At 50.7% G+C, this 14258-nt stretch overlaps 1 protein-coding gene across 1 annotated transcript in view; it reads right to left on the bottom strand.

Annotated features, from left to right (window-relative positions):
* Nucleotides 1-14258, bottom strand: part of Tll2 (tolloid like 2) — a 114997-nt gene that overhangs the window by 8386 nt on the left and 92353 nt on the right. The window contains exons 10-17 of the mRNA XM_040741877.1: nt 13799-13915; nt 12801-12946; nt 11737-11932; nt 6466-6591; nt 5636-5796; nt 4006-4186; nt 1713-1838; nt 313-440 (exon numbers count right to left, since the gene is read on the bottom strand). Of these exons, the coding sequence (XP_040597811.1) occupies nt 313-440; nt 1713-1838; nt 4006-4186; nt 5636-5796; nt 6466-6591; nt 11737-11932; nt 12801-12946; nt 13799-13915 (1181 nt within the window). The remainder of the gene's footprint in view (nt 1-312; nt 441-1712; nt 1839-4005; nt 4187-5635; nt 5797-6465; nt 6592-11736; nt 11933-12800; nt 12947-13798; nt 13916-14258) is intronic.

Below are 14258 nucleotides of genomic sequence, written 5' to 3'. Positions count from 1 at the left end.
ACCATCTGTGTAAAGTAAGCCTTTCATTTTTGTTTTCTTCTTATGAGGGTAATGTTCTGTAAGAGACCTGTTCTCAAAACTACTGGATTCCACACAGCACTGCAGACATGTGTCACATGGTGTCACCGGAAGCAGGGCCGTGACAGAGCTCTGAGCATGCTCCCTTCTTCTGCCCAGCAACCCCTCTGCAAAATTCACAGCATCTCCCCCGAGATCCGGACATGCTCCACACTGGACATGGAACAGGGACTTGAACCCATGTCTGCCTAACACCAAAGTTTGTGCTCTTAGCAAACTAATGAAGCAACTCACAATTTTCACCCTGTGGCCAGCGGTTGACGAAATGTTCCAGGTACATTCCTTCCGGCTGGGGTACTTGTCAGGCCAGTTGGGGCTCATCAGGGTCCCCTCTGCACTGCTGATCTTGTATGCACAGCCAGCTGGAGGTCAGAAAGGGACAAACAGAGGGGTCATTTAACTGGGGGCAGCAGCATCACAGGGGGGTCTCAAGGCCAATAGCCAATTCGTGGCAGCCAGTCTGGATCTGCTGTGGCCTGCTGCTGACTCTGAAGTGGGCTCGGGAGGAGAGAGAGCTCTGCAACTATGAATATCTACCTGGAGCTCGGCACTGTGGACTTGGTAGGGAGAGAGAGCTCTGCAACTGTGAATATCCACCTGGAGCTCGGCACTGTGGACTTGGTAGGGTTAACTCTTGGCTGGAGCACAGGCCCTGGGGTCAGGTGGGGTTCAGTGAGAGTACTGGTTCCACAACTTATGGGACTAAGACTAAGAGGGATGCCAGGCTCATACGTGTGGGTCAATGTCACACGTAAAAGGCCTAGAGAGTGCCGCCCATGGTGACTGTTAACAGAGATCCCTGAGTCACTATGCCTTCCCCCATCAGTGTCATCCGTGACCTGCCTGCTTTGTCCAGGTCACTGTTATTAGCCAAGAGCGGTACCCTGGCTTGCTTGGTGACTAGTATTTTGAGTCTGTCTTCCTCTGTGGCGAGTGGTTTGCAAGGCAACCTCTCACTTAATTTTCCCATCTCCAAATAAGAAAACAGAGAGAGGCCGGTGGCCCTCACATCTTCCACCATCCTCCAAATCCTTCACTGACCCAGGGCAGGGCCTGAAGCTACATTATCCCAGATATACAAACTTCCTTCGCTGGGCAAGGGAAATGCTAGGGGCAGGATTCTTCCACAAGGGCGGGACACGCAGAGAAATCTGGCTCTGAAGGGAGCAAGCAAAATTCCTTACATTCCACCTCATTCTCAGTCCTACACGTGTCACTACTGACAAAGGCATGGGCCTAATATTTACGGACACCTAGAATACACAGTATGTACCAGACTGTCTCAAACACTTCCTAGGCAGGCTGGAAGCCTTACAAAACCTTCCAGTTTACTGTGTTTACCCTGCTTGCCACAGGAGCTTAGAGTATTGCAGTAACTAGCTGAAGGGCAGATCCACAGTTTAGATCTAGGTATATCGATTCTGGAGCCTACTGACCTAGCCAGTCTGTGATAGGCCCTCATCTCAGACCACCTGACCAGCTGTCCCTGGTCCCACAGGAGGGCCACCAGAATGTGGGAGATTCAGAGGGAGATCTCACGGCGTTCTAAAGATGGCAGCTCCCCAAGCCGAATCCCACCCCCCACCCACTCACACACCTAGAGAAGCAGGTGCAGCCCAGCAGCTCCAACTCACCCTCTTTGCAGTCATGCCCGTTCTCGTGAAGGCGGTACCCATTCCCGCACCGGCACAGGTAGCTCCCGAATGTGTTGACACACTCCTGCTGGCAGCCGCCATTGTCCTTGGCACACTCGTCCTTGTCTGTTGAGACCAATGGGCTCTCCTGAGAAGGGCTGTCCGCTCGCCACGGCCCCTGTGGCTCAGGACCTGCCCAAAGCAGCTTCCTCCAAGGAGTCTCTCACACCACTCTTAAAGTCACAGAGTGGGCATCTTTGTTCGGGATATTTGGGGCAGCCATTGGTGTCTTTGGGGTGCTCTGTCCTCCTAAAACACCTTCATGCATGGGACATGTGTTCTCTGTCCTGCTTCCCACCCAAACCAAGGATCTCCCTGAAGGACAGACTCACGTGAACAGCAACGGCAGCAACAATAAAAACGACCAACATATACTGAATATTGACCACAGAACGGATCCTTGTCACTTTCCATACATCATCGTTATTTAAGTTAATTCCCACTCAAGCTTAGAAGGGTGTATCTTACCCCCCTCCCCAAGTTTACATGCAAAGAAACAGGCCGAGGCAGCTCATACGCCCAGTCATTCAGCACAAAGCCCGCTATGACCCGGATGGGTCTGGACACACTGCTCCCATGTGTGGAGAGGTGAGTGAGTGTGTGGACACACTGCTCCCGTGTGTGCAGAGGTGAGTGAGTGTGTGGACGGGTCTGTACACACTGCTCCTGTGTGTGGAGAGGTGAGTGTGTGGGTCAGGAGCCACATGGGGGGTGCTGACCACTTGACTTCAGCAGGGCCTTGTCTGAGTCTGTGCCCCATTTGTCTTGGGCTTCCTTAGGTTGCTGGAGGGGAAAACGAACGGGAATCAGGAAAGCCTTTGGGAGAATGTCCAGCCCCCAGGAAGTGTGGTCCCTGGTGCTGGCTGTTAGCCTGTGGTTTCTGAGGCTCTAGTGTGGACCTTTCCATAGCCACCTTCTTCCCGAGTAAATGAGGCTCTGCCTCCACTCCACCCCACCCCCGCCTTTTCCCCCATGCTATTCATGCCCCAGGGATTATTGGTGGCAGGCTTCCCTCTGTACTCTCTTGCTGTCATAGGGATGGTGGTTTAGAACAGTTCACATTGTATTTCATGGTGACGACCAAAACCCCATCCAGAGCTCTCAGAGTGCAAACTGACTGTCACAGTCCAGGACAGCCCTCTCCCCTCGCCCTTCCAAAGTCCTGCTGACACTCATGGGTCCTCATCCTGCTGAGACCCAGCTTCTCTGTCTCTGGGTTCTGTGTGTAAACATGGAACTGTACCCTTCATTAGGGCCTTGCACATTTTTCTCTTAGGAGATTCCTGTCCCCTTCAGCTCCATCCTGCCTGGCCTGGTTTAGTCATGTGATATTTGTAGGCCTCCCTGCTCAGAACCTACAGAGAGCTCCACATCCTGTCCCACTCGATTCCACTCTTCAGCCAGCATTCAGGGCTCATTATGACCAAGCCTACCTGACCTGGCCCACCTGTGAGGTCTCCAGTCAGCCATGGCCCCTGCCAGTCTGGTCTTACTGGTCCTTGTGAACACTGAGACCCTTGAATCCAAGCTCACGACACCTCCTCTCCTCCAGACCTTGGTCACTTCCTTTCCAGTTATACTGTCTCTCCCTCGGCGCTTCAAATATGGCCCAGGTCACACGCATCATGCAGAGAGCCTGTTCCCACTTCCTCAGGGCCCCCTCCTCCAAGCATCAGCCCTTGTTGGCCAGCCTGCCCTAAGCTGGGACTCACTGGGATGTTGTCTTCCTGGCCTTCCCAGCCAGGGCAAACTATGCTGGATGCTATCCAGGCAAGCTCTGAGCTCAGGTCTGTGCTGTGCCCGTGACACAAAACAGAACTTGCTCAGTGGGAGACAGCCTCCCCCAAAAGTCAAAGACAGAACTCTGAGTGCCTATAAAGCCAACCAATAATGGGCCTGCTTCAGTGCCGAGCACCGAGAGAGGGGATCCAAACACCCTTTAGAGAAGTTCACACTCCAGTGTGATGTGACCAACAGGACCCACTACATGCTTTGTGGTGTCCTTGAGTTCTGACCTTTGGCTCATAGAACTTAAGAGAATAAAATTCTTTGTTTTAAGCCACCCTTGGCATGTGGCAACTTGTTGGGGTGTCCCCAGGAGATGAACTTGGCCACCAGTATAAAAACCACTGTCATGGTGGAGGATGAAGAGGAAGTTGGACAAGGCAGAGGGGAGGCTGCAGGAACTCGGGGTCCAGGAGCCTCCGGGCCTCTGCAGGCCCGCCCCACCTGCCTGAGAAGAAGTGGGCCCTGAAGCCGCGTTTGGAGACCGTGTTGTCAGACTTGAACTCCACACGCATGCTGTTGCTCTGTGATGTGATGACCTCGGGGGTCTCTGAGCCACAGAACTTGCCATGAAGCTTGGCGTCAGGAGACAGGCCACTGCGCACCTCCACGAAGTCGTATTTACAGACCTGTGAGGTGACATGATGTTACCAACCTGACAGTCACAGCCCAGCACAGTCCTCCCCTCCTCCCCTCCTAAGTCCTCCTGCTGACACTCATGGGTCCTCCCTCACCAGCGCTCCTCCCCAGACTACATCCTTCCCTGTGGGCAAATGGGCCCCATCAGTCCTGGAGCTGGAGTTCTCTGGATTGTCACTGTGTTGGTGTCAGCCAGAGGGTGACAGGGACTTTCCAGATAAGGCTTTGTGAGGTGCAGCTGCCTGGCAGCAGAATATAAGATCCTTACTTGCTTCTACTTATTTATATCTTGGGCTACCACAAGACACGGGCTTCAGCAAAGAGCCCCAATGGTTAGGAGATGGCAAAGGAGGACAGAGCAAGGGAGGGGATGTCTTCAAACCGCGGCCACAGTCCCGCTCCATCACAGTCTCACAAACCAATGCCCAGAAGGGAAGGACTGACATCACCTGGTTCAGCAGTGGTGGAGCTGGGACCAGATAGAACCCACATTACCTCACGTAGCACAGGATTCTCTTTGAAAATAACTTAAATGCTGAATGTCTGGTAGGTTACTTTCAAATGGCTCTGTGTGACTGTATGTGTGTGTGTGTGAGTGTGTGTGTATTTGTGTGTGAGTGCGTATGTTAGTAAGTATGTGTGTGTGAGTGTGTGTGTACATGTGTGTGTGTACATGTGAGTGCAGGTAGCCTTGAAGGACAGGAGAGTTATATGTGGTTACAGTGCTGGGAATTGCACTTGGGTCCTCTGTAAGAAAAGCGCTTCCTAGGTAGCGTGGCCTAGCGGTCTAAGAAAAGCGCTCCCTCTTAACTTACTGAATTTGGGACTTTGGGCATGGAAGTCTCTCTTGGTTTCCTATAAGGGTGATGGAGTGGGCAAAAGCTAGGCTGCTGCTGTTAAAGTGACAGCCCTAGCTGGGCTTTGACAGGGGTACATGGAGAAGCACATGTAGCCCCAGGGGCTCCTATATCCCCAGGTGCCAGCATGGGGTGTTCCTGTGACCACTCTGGCTGTGGGGTACTGCTGAGGCCTCTTCTGACGTGATTACCTGTAGCCCTTCCAAGAGATAGGGACAGGCTGTGTACAGTGTCCTTGTCTGCTGCTGGCCCCCAGTGCCTGCGTTTCTCTCCGCTGACAGTAGTCCCCAGATCCACACCTTGGAGTTTCAATCCGCCCTGACGATTGTACGCCCAACTCCCACCTCCTTCACTCTTGATCCCATCTCCCTTGGACTTAGTGAAAAGGACATGCAGCCTAAAGTGACTCAATAAACACTGCCCCCTTCTCCACAGCCTCCAACTCTGCCTAGTCTACACCCCAGATCTCCACCAGAATCAGCAGTTTCACCCAGGACACCCAGACGCCTGAGGAGCCTGTCACAGCTCTGAACCACTTTTCAACATGGCCACCACACCATCTATTACGGGGCACAGACGTACATCGTTGCCTTCCAGCTCAAATGCTTCAAACTGCAGGGAGATGCGGTACTGCGTCGGGGCCACCACCTGCCAGACACAGTTCTTGTTTGTGGGATACTCCTTTGGCCACCCAGGGCTGGTGATGGTGCCATTTAGCTTGGTAATGAATCCACCACAGGCCACTGCATGGAGGGAAACAGACTTTAGATTCATCTGTTTTTGGTTCCAAGTGACTGTGATTTCTCCCCAAGCATCTCAAAGACCTGCTGTCCTTTAATAGTTGTGAAGAAGTTAGGCAACCTGAACTGACTGAGATTCTTTTTTCTAGGTGAATGGTTTCCACTGAGGCTTTGGAGGAACAAGCTGGGGACACATCTACTACTCTTAACGTAATGATGGAGCATTTGACCTGTCATACAGTAAGTAGCACAGCGGGGAGCGCCACAGGTCTTGAACCAAAGGAGGGTTAGAGATGTCTGTATCAAGCTACTCACTGTGCCTGGCTTGTGTGAGCAAGTGGATTTCTGTAGGTGGCCTGAGTCCAGGTCACAAGGGAAAGAGGCAGGTTAGGACCTATAAAGCAAATCCAAAGCACTCCTAGTTCCTTGTGGTTTTGCCATGACAACCACATGAATTTTATACACTTACAGTAGCCTCTGTCTCATGGTTTCAAGCATGACTGGAACCTGTTATATTTGTGACGGTCCCCGCTTGTTTCTGCCTCGGAAAAGTAAGTGGCTCTCCTGAACATCGTTAGTTCATAGTCAACTACCTGCCCATCTCTGTCTCAACTTCTCCTAAAACTTGTCTCACATCCCTTGTAATTTCAACTTGGCAGGTCCAACACCAACCTTCACATGTCTTCTTGTCGGCAGCCAGCTCGTAGCCAGGGTCACAGGCACATGTGTAACTGCCAAGTGTGTTGACACAGCGTTGCTCACAGCCACCATGGTCTGGCCAAGAACACTCATCCACCTCTGTAGGAAAGGAAAGTGACAGGGCTAAATGTCACCAAGATGCACCGTTCATATCCTCCCTTCCATATCCTAGGGCTCCAGGTACAGATCTCTATGACAAGAGCTACTCTCAGTGGCCACCTCCTAAAAACTCCTGTGTCTACACTTAACAGTCAAAGGTGGAATCCTGATCACGTAAACAGGGGCATCTGGTGATCCGGAATAGAAAGGGCCAAGCCTGGAGAGCAGAATTAAGCAAGGTGCCCATTCACTGTCCACGAGTGGTTTTATAAATCTCATCAGGTTCCACAGCAGGCGCCACATAATTTTAATACCACAAAATTGGGATTCTCTGCCTAAGTACAGAACTCATTAGAGACATTCAGAAAAAAATGCAAATGGAAGAATGCATTTCTAGATGAAGATGTACAAGTATCCTAGACAGAACTAGAAGTCTGCTGGGCAACATTTATATGGAAATTCTTAGTAACATACAGAAAACACTGGGTTCTCTGATTAGCCACTGCTCATGGGAGGAACTGTTGAATAAACAGGAAGGAGGCTTGGGGTGGGTAGTCTGAGTGATTCAGCACAAGCAGGTGTCCAGTGGTGTTCCCAGGGCATTAAACAACAATGAGTAGGATGCTATGAGCTCTGACCATAGACAGAACACAAGAGTCACTGGAGAATCCCCCAGGAGATGTTAGTTCACAAGTCACTGATGTAAAGATAATCGTTAGCATTGGCCATTTCCAACAAGAGTCTTAGAAGTAAAAGGAAAACCATTCCACTGCCAGGCTGTGGTACACCTATCCATGAAAGATAGCATACAGGGTGTGTCCTGACTATGCCAGAAGAGTCTAATGAAGGGACCACTAACATCATTTAAAATGCAAAGTGAGTGGGGCAGGGAGGACAGTGCAGATCCATGGCACCAAGGAAAGTAGGTGCAGAGAAAGATGAAGTTGTTGGCCAGGTTTGAAAGAATGAATTGCACAAGGAAATGAAAGGAATCAGAATATCTAAGAGTTGGAAAAAACCTGAAGAAATGCAACCCTCTCTCTGTTTCTCCCGCTCTACTGCCTCTTCCAACTCAAATGAACTGCTCTCAGCCCATCTTTCTTGTCTGTGATGCCTGAATCCCTTATCTGCCTCGTTGCCCTCCTCCAGGAGAAGACAGCCTGTCAGAACCTTAGCTCTTCACTCAGTGGATATTATATAGAGAAATTCTGAATAGCAGGTGTTCTTGGACCCAACAAAAACTGAAATGAGTTGGTCACTGGGCACCTAGATATGTTAAAGCAGGGAAGTGAAGTTGTCCATGGGTATTAATAAATGTAGTACTAAACATGTTGAAACAGTGTTCAAGTAGCTATTTGCTCATTGTGTTGAAATATGCAAAGATCTTTCTTAGACATCTACCAAAATGTAGCAAGGATGAGAACGTGTAGGATAATACATGGCAGTAGAAAGAGTCTGGGCTCTCAGGTAAGATGGGTCAGGTTGAGTCAACTGATGTGATCCAATCACATGACTCGGATGCTGCTTGTTTAGCGTCTCTGAGCTTTCCTCTAGGTTGAAAATGACAAGAATGGCCTTGGCTTTTGTGGTGGTTGAAGATTATGGCCGTGAAGGACTGGTGAGCAGCCAGTGTGCAGGGTCTCTTCAAACTTCTCTGACAGTTTTGGCAATTCCAGCAGATGGGAAGATAATGACAGGGACAGCGGAAGGAGAAAGCAGCATGGACCCATCCATGTCAGGCAGAGTGGGCAGGGGGAGAGGAGAAGGACGAGAGCAGATGAGGGGAGTGTTGCGGAATATTAGTTTAAGATGTGTTGCATTTGCTTGTGTTGTGGAACATTTGTTTAATGATGCAAAGATGTGCTGCATTCTTTTACGCTGCATCTGCTTAAACTCTGTGAAGCTGTGTTACTTTGCCTGTCTAAAACACCTGATGGTCTAATAAAGAACTAAACGGCCAATAGCTAGGCAGGAGAATGGCTAGACGGTGCTGGCAGGCACAGAGAATAAACAGAAGGAGAAAAAGAGAAGGGGGGGAGCGAGAGTGGGAAGAGGAGAAGGAAGAGCCACCCGGCTACACAGCCAGTCACGGGGTAAGAAATAAAGAAAGTAAACAGAATAGAGAAAGATAAACCCCAGAGGCAAAAAGTAGACGGAATAATTTTAGTTAAGAAAAGTTGGATAGAAACAAGCCAAGCTAAGGTGGCAGGTCCCCAAAGAGCAAATAGTAAAACAAAACAAAACAAAAACAGGGAAGGGCTTGAAAGATGGGCCAGTGAAGGAGGAATATGGACAGGAGCAGCGCAGAGGTTCAAGAAACTGACCAGAGGGCAGAGAAAGCTTAGAAAAGATCCCACGAGAAGAGACAAAGATAAATAAGACCCAAGGGGAGGGGAGGGGAGGGGAGGCTCTGATGCCCGGAGATGTGGTGGTTGTGGGCAGGGCACAGAGACAAGGAAGAGGGGATCACCATTTCTTAGCACAGTTGTTGCTAGGGAGAGAAACTAGTGGGATGGACTTAAAGCCCAGAAAAAGCCATTCACGCAGAGACAAAGGGGAGGAAGAAAAGCTGCCAGCGCAGTGGGCTGTGTTGCTGTCCGCAGCACTGTGCCAGCGCGGGTGAGTGGCAAGCAAGTGGGCACCATTCTTGCCAGGGTCTGGCTGGTTACACACCTCCAAGGGCACCAAGCCCACTGGCTCATGATCACACCACACAGTGCATGCACACCCTCAGAGGAGACGTGAGAGCGTGCAGATAGAATCAGCCGACACCAGAGCTTAGCCGATTATGGCCGGAGCCCTCCCTGGCTTCACACCATCCCCTAGGTACATAGGAAACGAAGGTGCCATTCTGTGGCTCAATAATGAAACCCAGACAAGATCTTCAAATCATCCCAGAGAGAGGTATGGAAAGGGAAGTCCAAGCGAGCACATCCCGGGACTTTGAAGAAAGACCTCAAAGTAAGCCTCCACTAACTACCACCTACATCCCGTGTGGCCCCTGTGCACTGGAATGACAGTGTGTAGGGATTCAAGTGGGATTTCACACTCCTTGTATAGGGCTGTGGGACCAGCCAAATTTTGAATGCCACCATCCTCTCTGAAAGTAAGCAGACATGTAATGCTCTGCCTGCTGCCTAGCCAATTGGCTCTGAGGGGCTGCCATCTGGCACCAGGAGATCAGTGCTGAGGCCAGCTGGCACCCTGGCCAGTGTTACAGGCCAGCTGGGCCCCAGGCAAAGGTTGTTGCCAACTGGCATCAAGGCACAAGGTTCTCTGGCTCACCCCAGCTCTGCCAAAGGCTCTGGTTATGTTTCCAATTCCCTCCCCCTGGCAAAGACACACGAGCCAGACACTATGCTCTGGGGCATCCTACCATGGCCATGCTGGCCAAGGGAATTAATCACTGGGCATTAAGATTTTCATTCTGTCTCTTGATTTTCCCTGGATGCCCCAAAGGGAAGAACACTAACCCCACGTCTCACTTGGGACTCAACAGTTTGCAAAGCATCTCCAACCATCATTTCATTGGAGCTTCGCAACTCAACAGACTTTCTTCTTCCTGTTCAACAAGGGGAAACTGAGGCTCCAGTAAGGAAATGAAGCTGCCTAGCAGGATGGTATGTCTTGAAGTCAGTTCTTCTGACAGCCATCCCTTTACGGAGAACCTAGGAAAGGTATCCAAGAAGAGGCAGGACCAGGTGTAGTGGCTCACATCTGTGATCTGAGCACAGGAAACTGAGGCAGGAGAATGGCCATGAATCTGAGTGAGTTACAGGCCAGCCTGGGTTACAGTGTAATACCCTCTCTCAGACACTAAAATAATAAAATAAAAGGAGGCATAAGGAGGATGGGGACGGAAGGAAGGGGTTGGGATTTTTATCTGTCACAGCCAGGAGTCATAGAAGAGGAAGGAAGGTGGACACGGTCCCCCTGAAGTGGATTTGGGTGGCTGGACTCCAAGCGGTACCATAATGAGGGAGCCATGAAGAAGAAGCTGCAGGGACCCTCGGTCTCCACCATCCTGACTGTTGGCATGCTCCTGGCTCCCAGCTACAGTAAACCAGACCAGGGAATACTGTGTCCTTCTTAAGGATCGTGTGCATCCTTTGGGGTTCCTGCTTGTCCATTTACAGGAAACATGGAAGCCCTTTCTTACACTGGGTCTGCCTTTGTGATCTGGGTCTGGGTCCACCAAGGAAATCTGCTCCCTTACTGTCGTCCCACACCCTCCCTTGGGGACAAGCATGGGGGATGGGAGCCAACACCTCTGGAGTGGAATGGCTGGGTTGCCTTTGCAGCCCACACCAAGGAGTGCGAGGCACTTGTAGAGGGTGTGGGGTCCAAAGTCAGACAGGGTTTAGATCTTTAGTCTGCCACTCATCTCTGAGAAACCCTCAGCAACCCTTCTCAACTCAGATCAACACAATCTAAACCTAACTGGAAGGGTCATGACAGGAACAAAATAATACCAAAATATGCACCTTGCATAGGCCCTGGGACACAGTGAGATCTCGGTTAATGACGCCGCCATGCATGCGTTGTTAATCCAGGGTTTCTCTAAGTATAGTTTGACCTGGTAAAATCACTGCTATGTCTTGGAGGTTGCATTTAGTAGGTAAAGTGTTTGCTGTGTAAGTGTGAGGACCTGAGTTGAGATTGCCAGCACCCACATAAACGTCAGGTGTGCCTGGCAGCCGGTTTGAAATCCCAACATCAGCAGGCAGAAGAGAGCTGACTAGCTAGGCTAGCCAAAGTGAGAGGCCCTTCTTCAAAGGATAAGGTAGAAATCTCTGAGAAAGACCCTAATGTCAGCCTCAGGCCTCACATGCATATGTACCCCCACACACATACATGTGCACACATTCGCATGACCATTCAATCGCATGCGCAAACACACACATACCCTTCAAAAATAAATCACTAACTCTCATTTTCCCAACTAGAAATCTTCTTGCAGAAGCCAAGTAGAGCCTGTTCCTATATATGAACCCACGGAGCCCACCAGCAGCTCTTGCTTAGCAGCCTCCTCCCTGCCACAGCCTTGCTTTCTGCTAAGAGCTCGTATAGATCTGGGCATTCTTATACTGGGGAAGGCAATATTTCTTCCCGTGAATGAACATAGAACAAACTGCTTAGCCATACCCTTGAAGAAACTGGCTGCGAAGCCTGCTTTATTGATGGAACCGTCGGACACAAACTTCAGCCACAGTCGGTTGGCACTGGATTTGACAGCCTCTGGCTTCTCATAGCCACAGAAGTGGCCAATCAGGGCACTCTCCTCTGTGGGTCCATCACGGATTTCCAGATAGTCATAGGCACAGCTGTCATGCCTTTCGATCTAAAGAGAAAGACAGGGCCACATGGATGATACTGGCTGGCCTGCCTTAGGGATTTTTAATGCAGACTTAAAACCTAAGTGTCACCCTCAAATCTAATGAAACATCTGTCCCTGTTGTAACAGTCAGGGTGGACCAAGCTGGAAAGGGCCTAAGAGAAGCAAGGGAGATTGGCTTGAAATGAGCTTTCAGCTTCCTATTTTAACCCAAAGTGAAAATTTGTCTCTTTTCAGATGTGTGTGTGTGTGTGTGTGTGTGTGTGTGTGTGTGTGTGTGTGTGCATCTAGGCCACAGGTAAACAAACCTTACGTGTTGTTCCTCAGAATCCTCCTACTTTGTTTTTTGAGACAGGGTTTCTTAGTAGCCTGCAGCACACCAGTTAGGCAAGCCCCAGGGATCTGCCTGCATTGCCTTCCCATCCATGGAATGACAAGGGTACACCAAGCTTGGCTTTTTAAAATGGGTACTTGGGATCAAACCCCGGCCCCATGCCTGCAAGACAGCAAACACTGACTGAGTCATCTCCTCAGACCCCACCCCCAACCCTCTCTGCGATTCTTGGTTGGTTGGTTGGTTGGTTGGTTTGGTTGGTTGGATGGTTTGGTTTGGTTCCACCCCCAACCCTCTCTGCGATTCTTGGTTGGTTGGTTGGTTGGTTGGTTGGTTGGTTGGTTTGGTTGGTTGGATGGTTTGGTTTGGTTTTTTTGGTTGAAACAAAGTCTCACTGTGTAGTCCAGTCAGCCCTGAAACTCACTTTCTTCCTGCCTCAGCCTCCCAAGTGCTGCAACTTCAGCATCATTGTGGAGCTATAAGAACCCGTCTTTATAGAGCAGGGTGTGGAGCAGACATCAGCTCACCACCAGGGCTCACCTCAAAGGACTGGAAGGTAAGTCCCACGTGGAACCCCTCCTCCACTGTGATCCTCCACACACATTCCTTGGAAGGTCTGTAGTCATCGGGGTAGTTGGGAGATTGGATCTGACCAGAGTCTTTGGTGATGTCTCCCCCGCACACGGCTTTAGAAAGAACAGAAGAAAAGGAGGGTTGGTTTGTGGTCACGTCTTACAAATACAGGTGAATGGCTACGTATTGCCACTAGGTGGCTCCAAGAGCCAGCGTTTTCATCTGGGTCTATCAAAGCAAGCCTTTAAGGCCGGAGGGTTTCAACTCTCAACAGCATGCAGCACCCTCTGTGCACAACAGAACCAAGTAGGGGATCGTTTCAACTGTGGGAGCCTGACCTTGCCCTTGGAGTCTTACTCGGGTGGGCCTGGAGACAGTGGTGCTGCGGAGAACACGTGCATGTTCACACTTATGTGCACACAGACACACACGTGCACGCGCAGGTATGTTCACTATTCCTTTTATGAAATAAAGTTTTATTCTTCAATGACTCAAGGCAAAGGGGACTTTGATACTCCTTAGTTCCATTCCTTTTGGGCTGGTAGAGTTAAAACACACCGAAGCAGCCCTCGGGGTGATCTTACAGCCCTTCTCATGCATGAAAAGGGACCTCCAGGTAATACCAGGTTTTCTTTTCACTGGTGAAACAAGAGCCCAGAGAGGCCAGGTCCCCTCTGCTTGAGCTCTCCTGGGGGGTGAGAGGCCACTGCCATCTATACAGGACACCTTCCATACCCCCGCTGGGTTGAGAAGCGCTCAGTGGGCTTGTGACAGAGGCTAAGCTCAGCACACCTGGCCTTCACCTGCCCAGTGTGACAGAGGCAGTGTGTAGTCCTCGGCTTGGACTCTGTGTTAAGAGCTTGACCCTCTAGAAAGTGGCCTCGTACACCTGGAAAGGAGCCAAGCTGCAATAGGACAGGTGCTTGTCAGGGGCCATCTGCCTGGCTGCTCCACGGAGAACAAACCTTCATATACTGCAAAGAAGCCCTTGCCCAGGATACTGCTGCTGCTACGGAATTCCACCCACAGCCGGCTGTCCGAGGAGATGAGGGGCTCGGGCACCTTATCGCCACAAAACCTCCCTGGAAAGGGAAAGGACAGTCAGGACACTGTGGACATTGAGCTCACCTCACCACAGCCTGAGGGAAAGACAGGGAGTGACTACTGACCCTGCAGTACCCACAGGGCTGAAAATGGGCCTAAATGTGGCACACCCGTGTGCCCACGGGGGACAAGCACAGGGCAGATGGCAGGTACCTGCCCCTGCCACACGAGTCCTGTGGTGGCTCTCGGGGTGGGGGTGCTGAGCTATTGCTGATGCGTCTTCCTCTAAAGCTTCTGAAGGCAACCACACCCTTTCCTTTGGGGCACTGGGCATTCTGCTGCCCTTGCCTCGGAATAGGGCCAGAGACCAAGAAACCAAAG

Source organism: Mesocricetus auratus, unplaced genomic scaffold (assembly GCF_017639785.1).
Source record: "Mesocricetus auratus isolate SY011 unplaced genomic scaffold, BCM_Maur_2.0 Super-Scaffold_4256, whole genome shotgun sequence".
Classification (NCBI taxonomy): Eukaryota; Metazoa; Chordata; class Mammalia; order Rodentia; family Cricetidae; genus Mesocricetus; species Mesocricetus auratus.
Note: the sequence above shows the minus strand (reverse complement) of the source record. Positions and strands in the feature narration are given on the sequence as shown.